Source organism: Octopus sinensis, linkage group LG1 (genome assembly GCF_006345805.1).
Source record: "Octopus sinensis linkage group LG1, ASM634580v1, whole genome shotgun sequence".
Lineage (NCBI taxonomy): Eukaryota > Metazoa > Mollusca > Cephalopoda > Octopoda > Octopodidae > Octopus > Octopus sinensis.
The window spans coordinates 169105787-169121142 of NC_042997.1; the positions used below are offsets into that span (position 1 = coordinate 169105787).

A 15356-nucleotide genomic window follows, 5' to 3' on the forward strand; every position below is an offset into this window, starting at 1 on the left:
TTTCACTTGCCTCAACAGGTCTTCATAAGTGTCACAAGAAGGAAGGTATGCACAGGACTGACTACGTCCCCGGGCGGGGCCACGGGTTATGGCCTGACTAGTCTTGCCGGGTCTTCTCATGCACAGCATACTTCCATATGGTCTCGGTCTCTAGACATTTCCTTAGTGAGACCTAAAGTTCGAAGGTCGTGCTTCACCACCTCGTCCCAGGTTTTCCTGGGTCTACCTCTTCCACAGGTTCCCTCCACTGCTAGGGTGTAGCACTTTTGCACACAACTATCTTCAGCCTTTCTGTCACATGACCATACCAGCGCAGCCGTCTCTCTTGCACGCCACACTGACCTTCTTAGGTTCAACTTTTCTCTCAAGGAACTTACACTCTGACGATTATGAACACTGACATTACACATCCATCGGAGCATACTGGCTTCATTTCTTGCGAGCTTACGCATATCCTCAGCAGTCACGGCCCCTGTTTCACTACCATGTAGCATGGCTGTACGTACACATGCATCATACATTCTGCCTTTTACTCTGAGCGAGAGGCCTTTGTCACCAGCAGGGTAAGAGCTCTCTAAACTTTGCCCAGGCTATTCTTACTCTAGCAGTTACACTTTCAGCACCCCACCCCCGCTACTGACTTGGTCTCCTAGGTAGCGGAAGCTATCAACTACTTCTAGTTTGTCTCCCTGGAACGTGGCAGAAGTTGGTCTCTGCATATTTCCAGTGTTTATTGCTCCTGAGCATTTGCCACAGACAAAAACTATTTTCCTAGTTAGCCTTCCTTTGACATTGCTGCACCTCTTATGTGTCCATAGCTTACACTTGGTGCATCTTATAGAGTTTCTACCTACACCTTTTTTACAGATCGAGCAGGGCCATCTACCTGAAGGCGTTTGTGATTGATCTACCTTCCTACTTATTAGAACTTTGGTTTTTGGCTAGGTTGATTCTAAGGCCCTTCGATTCTAATCCTTGTTTCCACACCTGAAACTTCTCCTCCAGTTCTGATAGTGACTCAGCAATTAGAGCAAGGTCCTCAGCATAGAGGGGCTCCCAGGGGCAACTGTCTTGAATTCCTCCGTTATTGCCTGGAGGACTATGATAAATAGGAGGGGACTGAGGACTGAACCTTGGTGGACCCCAACCTCTACCCGGAATTCTTCACTGTACTCGTTGCCAACCCTCACCTTACTAGCAGCGTCTCTGTACATGGCTTGAACAGCTCTCACCAACCATTCTTCTATCCTAGTTTCCTCATTGACCACCAGATAAGGGACCGGGGACCCTGTCAAAGGCTTTCTCCAAGTCAACAAAAGCCAGGTACAAGGGCTTATCTTTGGCTAGGTATTCTCCTGCAGCTGTCTTACCAGGAATATAGCATCAGTAGTACTTTTCCCTGGCACGAACCCAAACTGCATATCATCTAAGGTAACTCTCTCTCTAATTAGTTGGGCTACAACCCTCTCCGTACCTTCATTACCTGATCCAGCAGCTTGATGCCCCTGTAGTTATTTGTCTCTAGGGCGTCGCCTTTACCTTGTAGCAGTTGACTATTATGCTGCTACACCAGTCATTGGGTATGACCCCCTCGTGTATCACCTGGTTAACTATACGGGTGACTAAGCTATAGCCGACACCACCAGATATTTTGAGCATCTCTGCAGTAATTCCTGATGGGCCTGGGCTTTCCCTGTTTTTCATGCTTCTAATTGCCTTATCTACTAAGGAACTGTTAACTCGGATTGCTGGTCCCTCTGTTGGGTCGACATTCGGCAGACTCTCTTTATCCCATTCATTTTCCTCATTCAGCAACCTTTCATAGTGGCGTCTCCAGCTTCTCTCTTTGCATCCTCATTTAACGCAAGATTATATATATTTATTATATATATTATATATATATATTATATATATATATATTATATATATATATATATATATATATATTATATATATATTATATATATATATATATATATATATATATATATATATATTATATATATATATATATATATAATATATATATATATATATATATATATATATATATATATATATATATATATATATATATATATATGGGTGCAGACATGATTGAATGGCTCAGAAGTTTTACTTCACAACAGTGAGGTCTTGAAGATAATCCTACAGTGCAGTCATATCCATAAATCAACCCAAACCTTGTGAATGAAACTGAATACATGAAAAGTGTGGAAGCCTGTTAGATGAACTACTTTGATTATTGAATACATTTACCAGGTACTATTCGATGTGTTACATACTAGTCAAGCTATAGGTTATATGATAAATAAAATACGTTTCATTAAAAATTAAAATAATCAAGTACAAAAAAAAGAAAGCAATACAATTTTTTTCAAATTTCTTTTAACGGTTTTAATAGATGTAAAATCAAGACAATGGGGGGAAAAAAGGGTTTTGCCGAGTCATTAACACATTTTTAGTTCAAAAGTAAAAGATTAATGACTTATTTATTTTCAAAATTATAAAAACCATTACCAATTTCCTTAAAAAGTATACCAGAATGTATCTCCTTTTCAGCTAAACAATATAGCACCATGGAAGACAACTTTGTCCTCAGACTATTCCAATAAAACTCCTAACTCCTACAACATTTATGCCCAGCAGTCAAAGACTGCCACTGTCCACCCCTGGGTAGTTAAATCTCTTCCTATATTAAGGAAATGCATAAACTCCCAAACACAGTAAGGATGTCTCTGCTTACAGCAGTGAAGACTCTGGACAGTAGTAGCTCTGAATAAATAAAGACCAACAGAGGGTAGAAGTGATATTTTAGTTGTCATAGATAACCTCTCTAGTGCCAGTGGCATGATCAAATACACCAATTCTACATTGTGAAGTGGTTGATGACAGGAAAGGCTTCTAGCTGTTTAAAAAAATGGCCAAAATATTGAGATGCACACAAAAGAATTAGCCAGTTTTTCTTTATAGCTACGTGTGCCAGATGAAAAGGGTCATACCAAGTGGAACCAGCTAACTCATGCCAGCATGGAAAATTTGGACATATATGATTTACATTTGTTAACTTTCTTCATAAAAATTTTATATTGTATTTCACTTAAGCTTTAAAAAAGTCAAATAATCATTTCTAATTTTCTAAATGGTCTCAACTTACATATTTTCTTGCTGATTTGATATCATATAGATCTGGAAATGGAAAATACAAAACTCACCCATCTTGGCAAGAAGAGCTGCAATGGCTTGCTGGTCAGCTCCTGCATGGACTGCACTCAGTTCAGTAGTTACTGGCAAACACAGCGTATGAACTCTTATCCGTCGTTCCCCTTTAAAAAAAAAAAAAGGCAAAAATAATGCATATCCAGGACAGAAAGTTAGTTAGTTAATTTTTGGGCTCAAAAAGCAAAAAAGCAAGGCCATGTAGGGGGACATGGAGTTATGTACAGGGTAGTGTTCATGTAAAGAGTTCAGGCCACTCGTGGTCAAGGGAGACTTTGAACCGAGCAGTCGTCAGCATCTTCACCATCTCGTCCGGCAGCTTATTCCACGAATCCGCAACCCGGACGGAGAAAGCCCCTCTCCTTCGATTGAGATGAAATCGTCGCAGATAGAGCTTTTCGGAATGACCCCGCAGCCGACAAGATATGTAATTTAAAATCAGCAAAACAACAGGTGTAGTTGTGTAGCAAGATGTTTGCCAGTGACGAGCTGGCAAAATCGATATTTCACCTGTCTTTACGTTCTGAGTTCAAATTCCGCCGAGGTCGACTTTGCCTTTCATCCTTTCAGGCTCGATTAAATAAGTACCAATTACGTACTGGGGTCGATATAATCAACTTAATCCGTTTGTCTGTCCTTGTTTGTCCCCTCTGTGTTTAGCCCCTTGTGGGTAGTAAAGAAATAGGTATTTCGCCTGTCTTTACGTTCTGAGTTCAAATTCTGCCGAGGTCGACTTTGCCTTTCATCTTTTCGGGGTTGATTAAATAAGTACCAGTTACACACTGGGGTCGATATAATCGACTTAATCTGTTTATCTGTCCTTGTTTTGTCCCCTATGTATGTAGCCCCTTGTGGGTAGTAAAAGAAATAAGATGTTTGCTTCCCAACCACACAGTTCCTGCTTCAGTACCACTGCGTGGCAACTCGGGCAAGTGTTTTCTTGTATATATATTTATGTTTGTGTCTGTGTTTTTCCTCCACCACCACCACCACTTGACAACTGGTGTTGATGTATTTACATCCCTGTAACCTAGCAATTCAGCAAAAGTGACTAATAGAATAAGTACCAGGCTTTAAAAAAATGGCCTAGGGTTGATTTGTTCAACTAAAACCCTTCATGGCAGTGCCCCAGCAAGGCCACAGTCAAATGATTGAAACAAGGAAAGATAAAAGATCAAAAGAAGTTTAAGCTATAGTCAAATGCACATTCAGAAATTGAATAATGAAGAGAAATATTTACCTTTACTTGATGTATATAAAAGGGCAGCTTGAAAACAAGCAGTATTGCTTTCATTTAAGGATTCCTCAATGGACATCTGCATTCCAAACCCAGCATCAGGATTGATATTTGGCAGTGAAAGAAGATCTGTTGAGCGAACGAAGAAGTTTCCATGGAAAGTATGGATACTGAGACCTGCAAATGAAAAGGCAAAAAATTATTATAAATATTATCAAAAGACTAATTTTAATTCTAGCAGCATATCTAAAAAAAATTTTTTTTAAATATGTATCTATTATAAAATACTATAAAATACTTTTCTTAAATATCTAAGATATGTAAAATACGTTTAACCATCTTGGGACACCCAGGCCCAAGTGATTGGCCCAAGTGATACAAGCTGAAAAGACTTTGAAGTCAATCCATCGGCCCAATGAAACAAATGTTGGAATGGGAGTTTTGAAGTACAGTAACCAATCAGAGATTGACTTTCAGTACATTTTTTTTTTTTTTTCACAGAAACATTTATACTTATTATTCTATATATTTACATGTATTGTGTTGTTTTAGGTTTTCTTTTTGTGATAGATGTATTGTACTGTTTATAAGCTTTCATAATATATATATTATATATATAGTTTTACATACTAATAAAGTAGTTTTGGGTGCTTTAACTTTGTTTTCCACAGTGCACCCATTAATTTCAATCTCAACAGAAGAAAATTTTAGTCTTCTTGGCTACACAAACCAAAACACTGCATGTCTCAAAAAGATTAAAATATTTTTTTTTAAATTAAAATTTGAAAGAGAAAACTGCCTTTAACCTACCTCTAGTGCAACGGATTCTCATCACAGCCTCAAAGCCTATTTTACGGTAAAGGTAACGTGCAAAATCAGACTCAAATTTATCAGTCATAGGAGGACTCCTGACAGTATGGAATGATGGGTAATGGTACACACAGCCACCTGAATATTTGGATGCACAGGCTGCAAATAAAACAAACAATTGTGTTAAAATAGAGTGCATAACAATACAAATTCCTAACAATTTTATGCGTATTATTATCACCATCATTATTATTATTTGATGAAAACTCTTAGCTTATTTTGCTGGGAATGATGAAAAAGGGTCAGCTATCCACAGCCAGCAGACAAAGGTGACATTTGTTTACTAATCATGCTTCAAGAGCCCTGCAGAGAACACTTGCAGTTCCAAGCAATGATGATTTTTGTAGGTGTTCTATCTTTACATTTGTAGCAATCTTTTTGAGCCATGTTGTTAGTTGAGTGCAGATACTTCCAATGTTATTATGATTATTCATCATCATCATTTAACATCTGTTGTCCATGCTGGCATGGGTTGGACGGTTTGACTGGGCTGGCACACTGGAAGGCTGCACCAGACTCCAGTCTGATTTGGCATGGTTTTCTACAGCTGGATGCTCTGCCTAGCACCAACCACTCCAAGAGTGTAATGAGTGCTTTTATGTGCCACTGGCAGGGGTGCCATTTGCGTGACACCAGGATGCATTTACGTGCACTGGTATGAGTGCCAATTTGTGTGTCACCGGTATCTGTCACGACTGATTTTTCTTGGCTTGATGGGTCTTCTTCTCAAGCATGACATAATGCCAATGGTCTTGGTCACTGCCTCAATGAGGCCCAAAGCTTGAAAGGAACTCCACCACTTCGCCTCCGTCAGGCCCAACACTTGAGAGGAACTCAGCCACTCTGCCTCCGTGAAGCCCAAAGTTTATAAGATGTTCTTCATGTGCCACCAACATGGGTGCAATTGGTTTGACAGGTCCTCTCAAGCACAGCATATTGCCAAAGGTATCAGTCACCTGTCATTGCCTCTGTGAGGCCCAAAGTTCGAAGATCGTGCTTCACCAACTAATCCCATGTCTTCCTGGGTCAACCTCCACCACAGGTTCCCTCCACAGCTGTCCATGTCCATATGCATCACATGACCATACCAGCACAATCATCTCTCTTGCACACCACATCTGATTCCTCTTATGCCTAACTTTTCTCTCAAGATGCTTACACTCTGTTGAACATGCACACTGACATTGTACATCCAGCAAAGCATACTAGCTTCATTTCTTTCAAGCCTACACATGTCCTCAGCTGTCATAGCACAAGTTTCATTGCCATGCAGCATGGCTGTTCGTACACAGACAACAAACAATCTGCCTTTCTCTCTGAGAGAGAGGCCTTTTGTTGCCAGCAGGGGTAGGAGCTCTCTGAACTTTGCACAACCTAATCTTATTCTCACAGCTATGCCCTTGGTACATCCACCTCCACTACTAACTTGGTCACCTAGATAACAGAAGCTATCTACTATTATTATTATTATTATTATTAAACAAATGTGGGGGGAAAAAACATACTAAATAAGAAATTCAAAATATACTCACCAACAGTGGCAATGTCAGCATACTGAGTATTTAACATGAATAAATCAATAGCAACTTGTTGAGCAGAACAGTCCAAGGCAAGCTTTTTGTAAAAATCTGTTGCTGGGCCAAGATTTGGAATATTCTAAAATGCATTAAAACAAATAGTAGTTAATACAACTATCAAATATGATAAAATAATGCTTTCTTACAATGGTATAAGACTACACATTTATAAAGAAGAATTGATTGATCTGAACCCAAGTACATTACTGGCACTCAAATAGATGAAAGGCGAAGTTAATCCAGACTGGATTACAGAGACAAACAAACACCACAAAATATTTTATTCAATGAACTACCAAATCCATAATTTAATGCTTTGATCAGATAAGAAAGAAACAATAATATCAAATTTTAGCACAAGACCAAGAATTTTATGAAAAGGGTTTAGTTGAATACATTGACTGGTACAAGAAATGGCAACAAAGAGGTTAAGATAATTAATGATAAAACAGCAGTAAAATACTCAGCTGTTGTAATGTAACTGCTAATGTTAATATGAAAGAAAAGCTAAGAGAAAGGCAAACAACTAGTTTAACTACTTAAATAATACAAAAGAGGTCATATGTAATAGGATTGAAATTTCAATATCTTAGAACCAATAGTGAATTGAAATAAACACTATAAGTAAATACAATAATAAAATGAAGGTCAAAATACTTGACAAGAAAAAAAATTATTAGATTTTGTATACATCTATCCTTACTTTACACTGACCTGGGATAACAAAAGGCAATGTTGATCTCAGTGGAATTTGAATTCAGAACATAATGAGCCAGAAAAAATACCACTAAGCATTTTGTCCAATTTACTTATGTCCATCATTAGGACATAAGTAATGTGTGTGTAAAGTTTGGTGAAGATCAGTTGAGAATTGTGATAATGTATACGTTAGTCATTATACACACACATACTCCGATTTATATATTACTAGACTAGATAATAATATCAATTGAAAGAAAACCAATTTTTCCAGTATAGAAATTAATACCTATTCATCTATTGATTACTTTTTGCTAGGTGAAATTAATTTCAATCAAGAAGCAAAAGAATGTAAAAGAACCAGAACATTCATTTGAAACAGACTAAAGTAGAATTCAAATAAAATGAAAGTAATAGATATTAAAGAAAATAGGCAAACAGTTGATAAAGAGTACAAGCGCTGTATTCTATGAAGATGAAATGTATAATTAAAAAGGAATCCACACATTTTTCTATTTAAAAAATTGGAAATAGCTGATTTTTAAAATTTAACATTCCATAACTTGTGTGATAGCAGATAAGTAATTTGTATCTCATTGAAGAGTATTAAATGAAAGTGATACAGAATATAAATTGTGTGATGTGTAAAAGAGAATACAAGTGTTTGAGAGCATAGGAGTTTGAAAAATAAATTACAATGTTAATTAGAGAAAATTAAAAGATGCAGTGAAAGTATTAACAACAAAAGTTTTGATGAACTTTTTCATATTTAACATGTAAAGCAAGTTAAATATGAAAAGAACAAAGAAAATATTTGAAAAACTTCAATAAAAAAAAAAAGAAATGGCAACAAAGAGGATAAGATAATTAATGATAAAACAGCAGTAAAATACTCAGCTGTTGTAATATAACTGGTAATGTTAATATGAAAGAAAAGCTAAGATAAAGGCAAACAACTAGTTTAACTACTTAGATAATAGAAAAGAGGCCAAATGTAATAGGAATGAAATTTTAATATCCTAGAACCAATAGAGAATTGAAATAAACACTATAAGTAAATACAATATAAAATGAAGGTCAAAATACTTGACAAGAAAAAAAATTATTAGATTTTGTATACATCTATCTTTACTTTACACTGACCTAGGATAACATGGTATGCTCACTGTGAACCATGTTGTTGCACTTATCATGAATAGATCTGTGATAACACAAGTTGGTGATCAGTCAAAGATTCTGCTTGGACCACAAAAATATAGCTCGGCAACCATCTATATGCTCAGAACAACTTGGGGTCTTGGAACAAAACCAATTTCTCCCATATGATCTATTATTCATTTAACATTATTTTTTGTAACAAAACACTAATGAGAAATGCAGACAGATATATCTAGAAATGTTCCAGGTTATCATATTTTAATTTTCATGTAAGATGATATGAAATTGAAAAAGTGTAGACATACAATAAATTTCCTACATCAACAGCATTTACTCAAAAAAGCTTTTATTTCTCCATTTCATTTTAAAATCAAATGTTTGCTACATCCACTTTTTGTAATTTCTTTACTCTCCTCTCCCTTCATCAGTCTACATGTTGAAAATGCTCAACAAGTATTCCCAAAAAATGCTTATCTAACTTATTTCAATCAAATGAAATCTCATCTAATGTCTGTTTTACAATCATTTAACATCTGCTTTCCATGTTGGCATGGGTTGACGGCTTGGCAGGAGTTAGTGAACCAGAGGACTGCACCTAACTCAAATGTCTGCTCTGACATGATTTCTATGGTTGGATACCATTCCTAATACCAACATCTTTATAGTGTACAGGATGCTTTTTACGTGGCACTAGTCAAGAAAGCAAGTGTTAAGCAAAGGAGATTTGGCTGCTATTTCTAGCATATCAAGCAACCATGCATTGGCTCTCTTTTTTGGCTTGAGTAAAAGTATGTTACAGTTAAGTGTACATATTTATCAACAACTTGCTGTCTGTTGCCATCAGCTAGAACTTTTACATGTTATACACTTCTATCTCTTTTCTAATCTAATTCTGTAGTAATATTATCTAATTTATATCGCCATGCTTCTCACAAAAACCATTGAATATTCAATCATTTATTTGGCTCACTTCAATGTTTTAATCTCAGTTACTATCCAAGGTTCCTGGGTCTTATATTTTGATAGAATTTGAAAATTATAAGTCACAACATACCTTGTTTGATTTAGAAATGTCTTCTCTAACTTGAAGTGCTCCAGGTCCTGCTGAAGGCAAGCATGTTTGAAACACAGTTATTCTTCCTCCAGTTGGACTAAGAAGTTTATATGAAGCTTCTAAAGTGGCTCCTAGTGCATTTCCGGTTTCCATGTTGTTTGCAAAAAGCTGAGGAAGTTGTTGCAACAGGTCTTGCACAAGGTCATGGCTTTCATGTAAATTCACTAGCAAACTGTCAGGTAATGGAAGGAAAATATCTACAAAAAAAAGTCAAAATAGTCAATTATAACCTTTAAGACATTTTCATTTACATTGAAGTTTCTCAATCATTTTTTACCAATGGATCCCTTTGATTCCTATTTTACTTGGATAGACCCTCCTAACCATTTGATGTGTTATTAAATCATATTACATTATATTATTAGGAATTATTCTTTTACTTGTTTCAGCCATGCGGCTACAGTCATGTTGGAGCACAAAAAAATTTTTAATATTTTGCATATTGTAAAAGCATAACCGATTTATTGCAGATAAATTCCAACAGCAAAATTTTATATGGACCTCCAAGGACCATACAGATACCAGTTGAGACCCAATAATACAAGTTGTAAAAATTTTTTTAACAAGTACATTTTGTCAATCAGAAATATCTTTATTATGTTAGATGAATTTACATTTTCTTCCTGATGAAAAATTTTCTAATTTTTACTTAGTGGAAAGAATGTAGATATTTGAAATACTGATAGACTGAAAACTTGAGTAATTAAGTTAAAACTGTTCATCATAGTTTGAACTATGACCAACCAGGATTTCAAATCTCAATCCCCTTCTAAAGCCAGTCTAAAGAATGTTATCCCATCTTCCAACTAGATTTACTGAAGCATGTAGACTAACATAATTTGCTTAAAAGGACAAAACAATGTTTATTTAGCCCTTTCATTATCATATTTCTGTTGAAATACACTGCTTTGATTCAATAAATTTTAAAAATAAGGAAAGATTTAGTAAAACAGGTGTTGTTTTTAATCTGGTATTTAGAACAAAATTGCCATAGAATTTTGAGAAAAGGCTTTAGTTTAGATCACTTTACAACAAGAGGTTTGTATCATAAGATCAGAGGTAGTCTTAGGTGGGTTGGTATCAAAAGGGTTAAACTTCTAAAAGGCAGAAACTATGAAGTGCCAGTTATGTTTTCAATATCTCTCTGTTCTGAGTTCAATTTAAATCTTTTAAAGGTCAACTCTGCATCCATGTGTCCTATCAATAAAATACCAGTCATGTATGAGGGTTGATTCAGCCAAATTACCTCTATATAACATAACTTCATAACTGTGGCAAATAAGAAATCAATATTTGATGATGATGATGATGGTGCTAACATCTTAATACTTCAAACAATACATTCAAGATGAAATAAGATATATTCAAATGGATGGTGAAATTAGTACAACTAGTAACAAATTCTGAACAAATGATCCTATGATTTAAATGGTCTCTATATTAGTAACAAATCAACTAAAAAAGAATCACAATTCATACTAGGAGTGCCAATCTAACTTGCTTTTACTTATAGTAGTTGCAGGTGGGGAAGAGTCACAGATTTGGGTGCAATCTCTGTCGGAACAATATGAGAAATAGGTCAAGAAGAAAGACAGTTTGAAAAAAAGACTTTCTATTTCTTTACTGAGAGGCATCAGCACTTAAGACAGATGTAAAGAGATAATGTAAAGTAAATATTGAGGCATGAATGATAGCCTGGTAAAGGCAAGAAGAACAAGAAGATTGTTCACATCTAACAATGTTATATAAGAATAATATAGAACAGTGTTCTGCAACCTTTTTTTCACTTGTGGTACACTTATATTTTTTTCAAATTTCAGCAGCACACCTAAACTAAAAATATAACTAAAAGTATAGTGAAAAAAATTATTTTCAGGTTACATTACACTGCTGCACACCTAGCATCGTCTCATGACACACCAGTGTGGAGCAATGATGTGGAATGCATTAAGAGGTAACTATAAAACCACAGAATCTAGAATAAATATTAGCAACATGTAAACTTACCATCTATGTCAGAGACAGTCAGCATTTGAGGCTGAGACAGACCTTCAGCTAAATTGAAAAAATGGATTGCTCTATCAAAAGCTATAAAACCTATCTGTGTACGTGAATCACCAGGTAATTTTTCTAGTTCTGCCAGTAAGGTTTTACATACAACTGTAAGATAACCTGAAAAATATAAATAAGATATTTAGAAAATTTCATTTATGATTTTCAAAATGATTTTACCAATTACAAAAATATTTATGATGTATGAAACATTAATTAAAAGAAACAATTTATTTTAATTGTAACCTTTAAAACAAGTGTTCGTTGTATTCCTCCCAAATACTGGAGAGAGTCAAATTGCAGTAAAAACCTAATTCCTTCTCAATGATCTCAAAATTTTGTTTTAAAATTAATTCAAAAATTAATATTTTGATATTAGCCAACAAAAATTAAACTAAATCTTCATATCCTAAATAAAAATCACTATAACAACTAAGAGAACAGGAATAATGTCAATTTAAATTCTTTGAATCACTCCCATTCTGTTATGCAATGATACTGGAATAGCACACATGTGATTGCTATAAATTGACACTTTTACATGAACTATTTAAATAAGATTTTCACAAAGGATTTTTTCCAGTGTCATTCAAGACAGTAATTGCTTCTAAGGTAAGTCAGATCAAAAGTTTTGCTTCAGAATAAACAGCAACCTATGTGAGAACATTGTTGGTGCGAACAAACTAAGAGCTAAAAACTGAGGTAGATTTTCTATGGTTGGATGCCTTTCCTGCTGCTAACCTTCCATTATACACTAAGCATAATAGCTTTTTACCACTACAAGTAGTGTTATATTATTGAAGGGTTTTATATTGATGCTAAAGTTTACATTTACTAATGAGTGCTGAATGCTGTAGTACTAATGTAACTATCTATTCCAATAATTTGTAATAAAGATACGAGTGAAAATCACAATGATAAGAGAAAGCAATTTTCAAAATTAAGTAAATAGCCTCATACACACCAGTTTCTATTGCATTATATGTTACATCCAAAACAAAGAGGTACACAGCTGGCTGAGGAGGTCGCAACTGGAAATAAATATAAAAAATGAGTGAATGGATGAAAGACAAATTCAAGAGATTCATGACAAAATCCAAGAATGAACTACCTTCACAGAAATAAGCCTCTTGTCAGTAGATTTAAAAGAATGATTAAATCTACTGAATTTTTACTTTAATACATTGCATATACTATCAAAATAAAATTAATGTTCAAAGAAATCATTTCTTTCTTTGCAAATAAAAGCTTTTGAATCTAGAACAGTTAAAAGTTCTGTTGTTTGTGCTGCACAATAAGAATATTTCAAAGTGCATAGTTACTGAATATTGTAAGAATATTGAAAAATAGTAAGCAATACTACAATTCTTCAAGACCCAAGTTGCCAATATCAAAGCCTGCATATATAACACTATAACTATGGAACAAAATCAAAGACAACATTTATCGTATACAGAGCATTTATATTATTTATAAAACAACTGACTGATGAACAAATACATTGATCACTGTTATTCTCATTTAATGTCTACTTTTTCAATGGGTCACACAAAATTTCTTGAAGCAGATTTTCTATGGATGGATGCCATCCCTGTCAACAATCCTCACCTGTTTCCAAACAACAACATATTTCCCATAGCCAGACTTGTTTCTCACAGGAGACTAAAAAACAAAGAGCGTCACTTGTGTGATGGTGATGCTCATTTACAACTATTATGGTTGAGAAGTAAGCTTCTTAACCACACAGCCATACATACATATGTGTATATATATATATATATATATATATATATATATATATATATGCTGAGACCCCCACCTTCAGTCATGACTGACCAAGGGACTGCACCTAGAAAGTTACCCTCCCAGGCACAAGTCCGGGCAAAGTTGTTTATGGAAGACCAGCAGTCGCCCATGCATACCAGCCTCCACACCACCAGTGTTATCCAAGGAAAAGGCAAAGACCAATACAGCTTGGCACCTGTGATATCGCAACTCATTTCTACAGCTGAGTGAACTGTAGCTACATGAAATAAAGTGTCTTGCTCAAGAACACAACATGCAGCCCAGTCCAGGATTCAAACTCACAACCTCACGATCGTAAGTTCAATGCCCTAACCACTGAGCCATGCATCTTCACTATATATATATATATATATATATATATATATATATATATATATATAAGAATCTATAGCTCAATGAACCAGCTCTGTACTTTATTCACTGGGACTGTGGTTTCAAGTTCAGCAATATGCAATTTCCTCTGATATGAAAGTAAAGATATAATTCACTATATTAAAATTTGTTGAAGCTTTACCAAAGCAGATCACAAGATAATATTAGACATTGAAATAAAAGATTCATTTTGCAAAAATCAAAATGTTAAAAATATAACCAATGGTTTAAATTAAAGATAAATTTACTCAATTTCATTTAAAACTATTTCTCAGTTGGAGCAAGAATATTCAGCCTTCAGTAGCCCACATAACATGAATATTATAATAGAAAATTATTATTCAGAAAAAATTTCTTTTAAAGACGTACCATGTATTCAGAAGGTGCAATGAACTCAATTGTAGAAGATCTCACTTCAGGTCTGCGTTGTGGATCTCCATATGTTCTTGATACGGGATCAAAAGAAAATTCTTCTGGTACTGTAAAGAATTGTAAAAATAAGGGTTATGAAATTTGACTGTAAACCTCTTCAACATATAGATTATAAAAATAATTCATTAAAAAGAAAAAGAGTTAATATAGCAACTACATCACAATTATTTCATACTATTGAAACATTACACAGAAGAAATGTCAGATTATACCAACAAAATAAAGTAAATAAATACTAAATTAACCTTGGGTTAAAAAAGATTAATTAAACCTCATACGAATAAACAAAATTGATTGTGTTATGATCAGAAACATAAAAGTGTAAAGTTCTTTACTCTTTGTAAACATTACAAAGCAAAATTTCATTTTAACGAACAGTGCTAAATAAAGCTTCAATATTTACACATATTTCTAAAAGTCATTGAAAATTATACATAACCTAACCAGATAGAAAAAGGAAAAAAAAAAACAAAAAAACCTAGTATGAAATTTTACTCCTACTTTTTGATTAAAATAAACTCATATGCTACATAATCATGAATTGCTTTCTTTCTGATATTTCATTAGAAATATTGAAATACTTAGGCAAAAATTTTGATATACTGCTCATGAATAAAAAAAAAATGCTAAATTTAGTAAATGCCTCTATGCACAGATATTGCAACAAATCTAAAAATATGTGTGTATGTTGATATATGCACTAATATAATTTTGATATTTGTGAAAGTACACTTATTAAGAAGATAGCTTGCAGACAAGTCACTCACTTGAAAGCCCCAAACAACAAGTAATACTTATACAAAGCAGACAATGTAACACT

General features: G+C 34.4%; 1 protein-coding gene across 3 annotated transcripts in view; it reads right to left on the bottom strand.

Annotated features, from left to right (window-relative positions):
* Positions 1–3138: 3138 nt before the first annotated feature.
* LOC115229014 (protein transport protein Sec24B) overlaps positions 3139–15356 on the bottom strand; it is an 80006-nt gene continuing 67788 nt past the window's right edge. For all 3 annotated transcript variants that reach the window (XM_029799468.2, XM_036506830.1, XM_036506824.1), the window contains 8 exons: positions 14474–14583; positions 12891–12957; positions 11882–12046; positions 9815–10071; positions 6859–6982; positions 5267–5425; positions 4460–4633; positions 3139–3326 (listed from right to left, as the gene is read on the bottom strand). In XM_029799468.2, coding sequence (XP_029655328.2) covers positions 3154–3326; positions 4460–4633; positions 5267–5425; positions 6859–6982; positions 9815–10071; positions 11882–12046; positions 12891–12957; positions 14474–14583 — 1229 coding nt within the window. In that variant the 3' untranslated portion in view covers positions 3139–3153. The remainder of the gene's footprint in view (positions 3327–4459; positions 4634–5266; positions 5426–6858; positions 6983–9814; positions 10072–11881; positions 12047–12890; positions 12958–14473; positions 14584–15356) is intronic.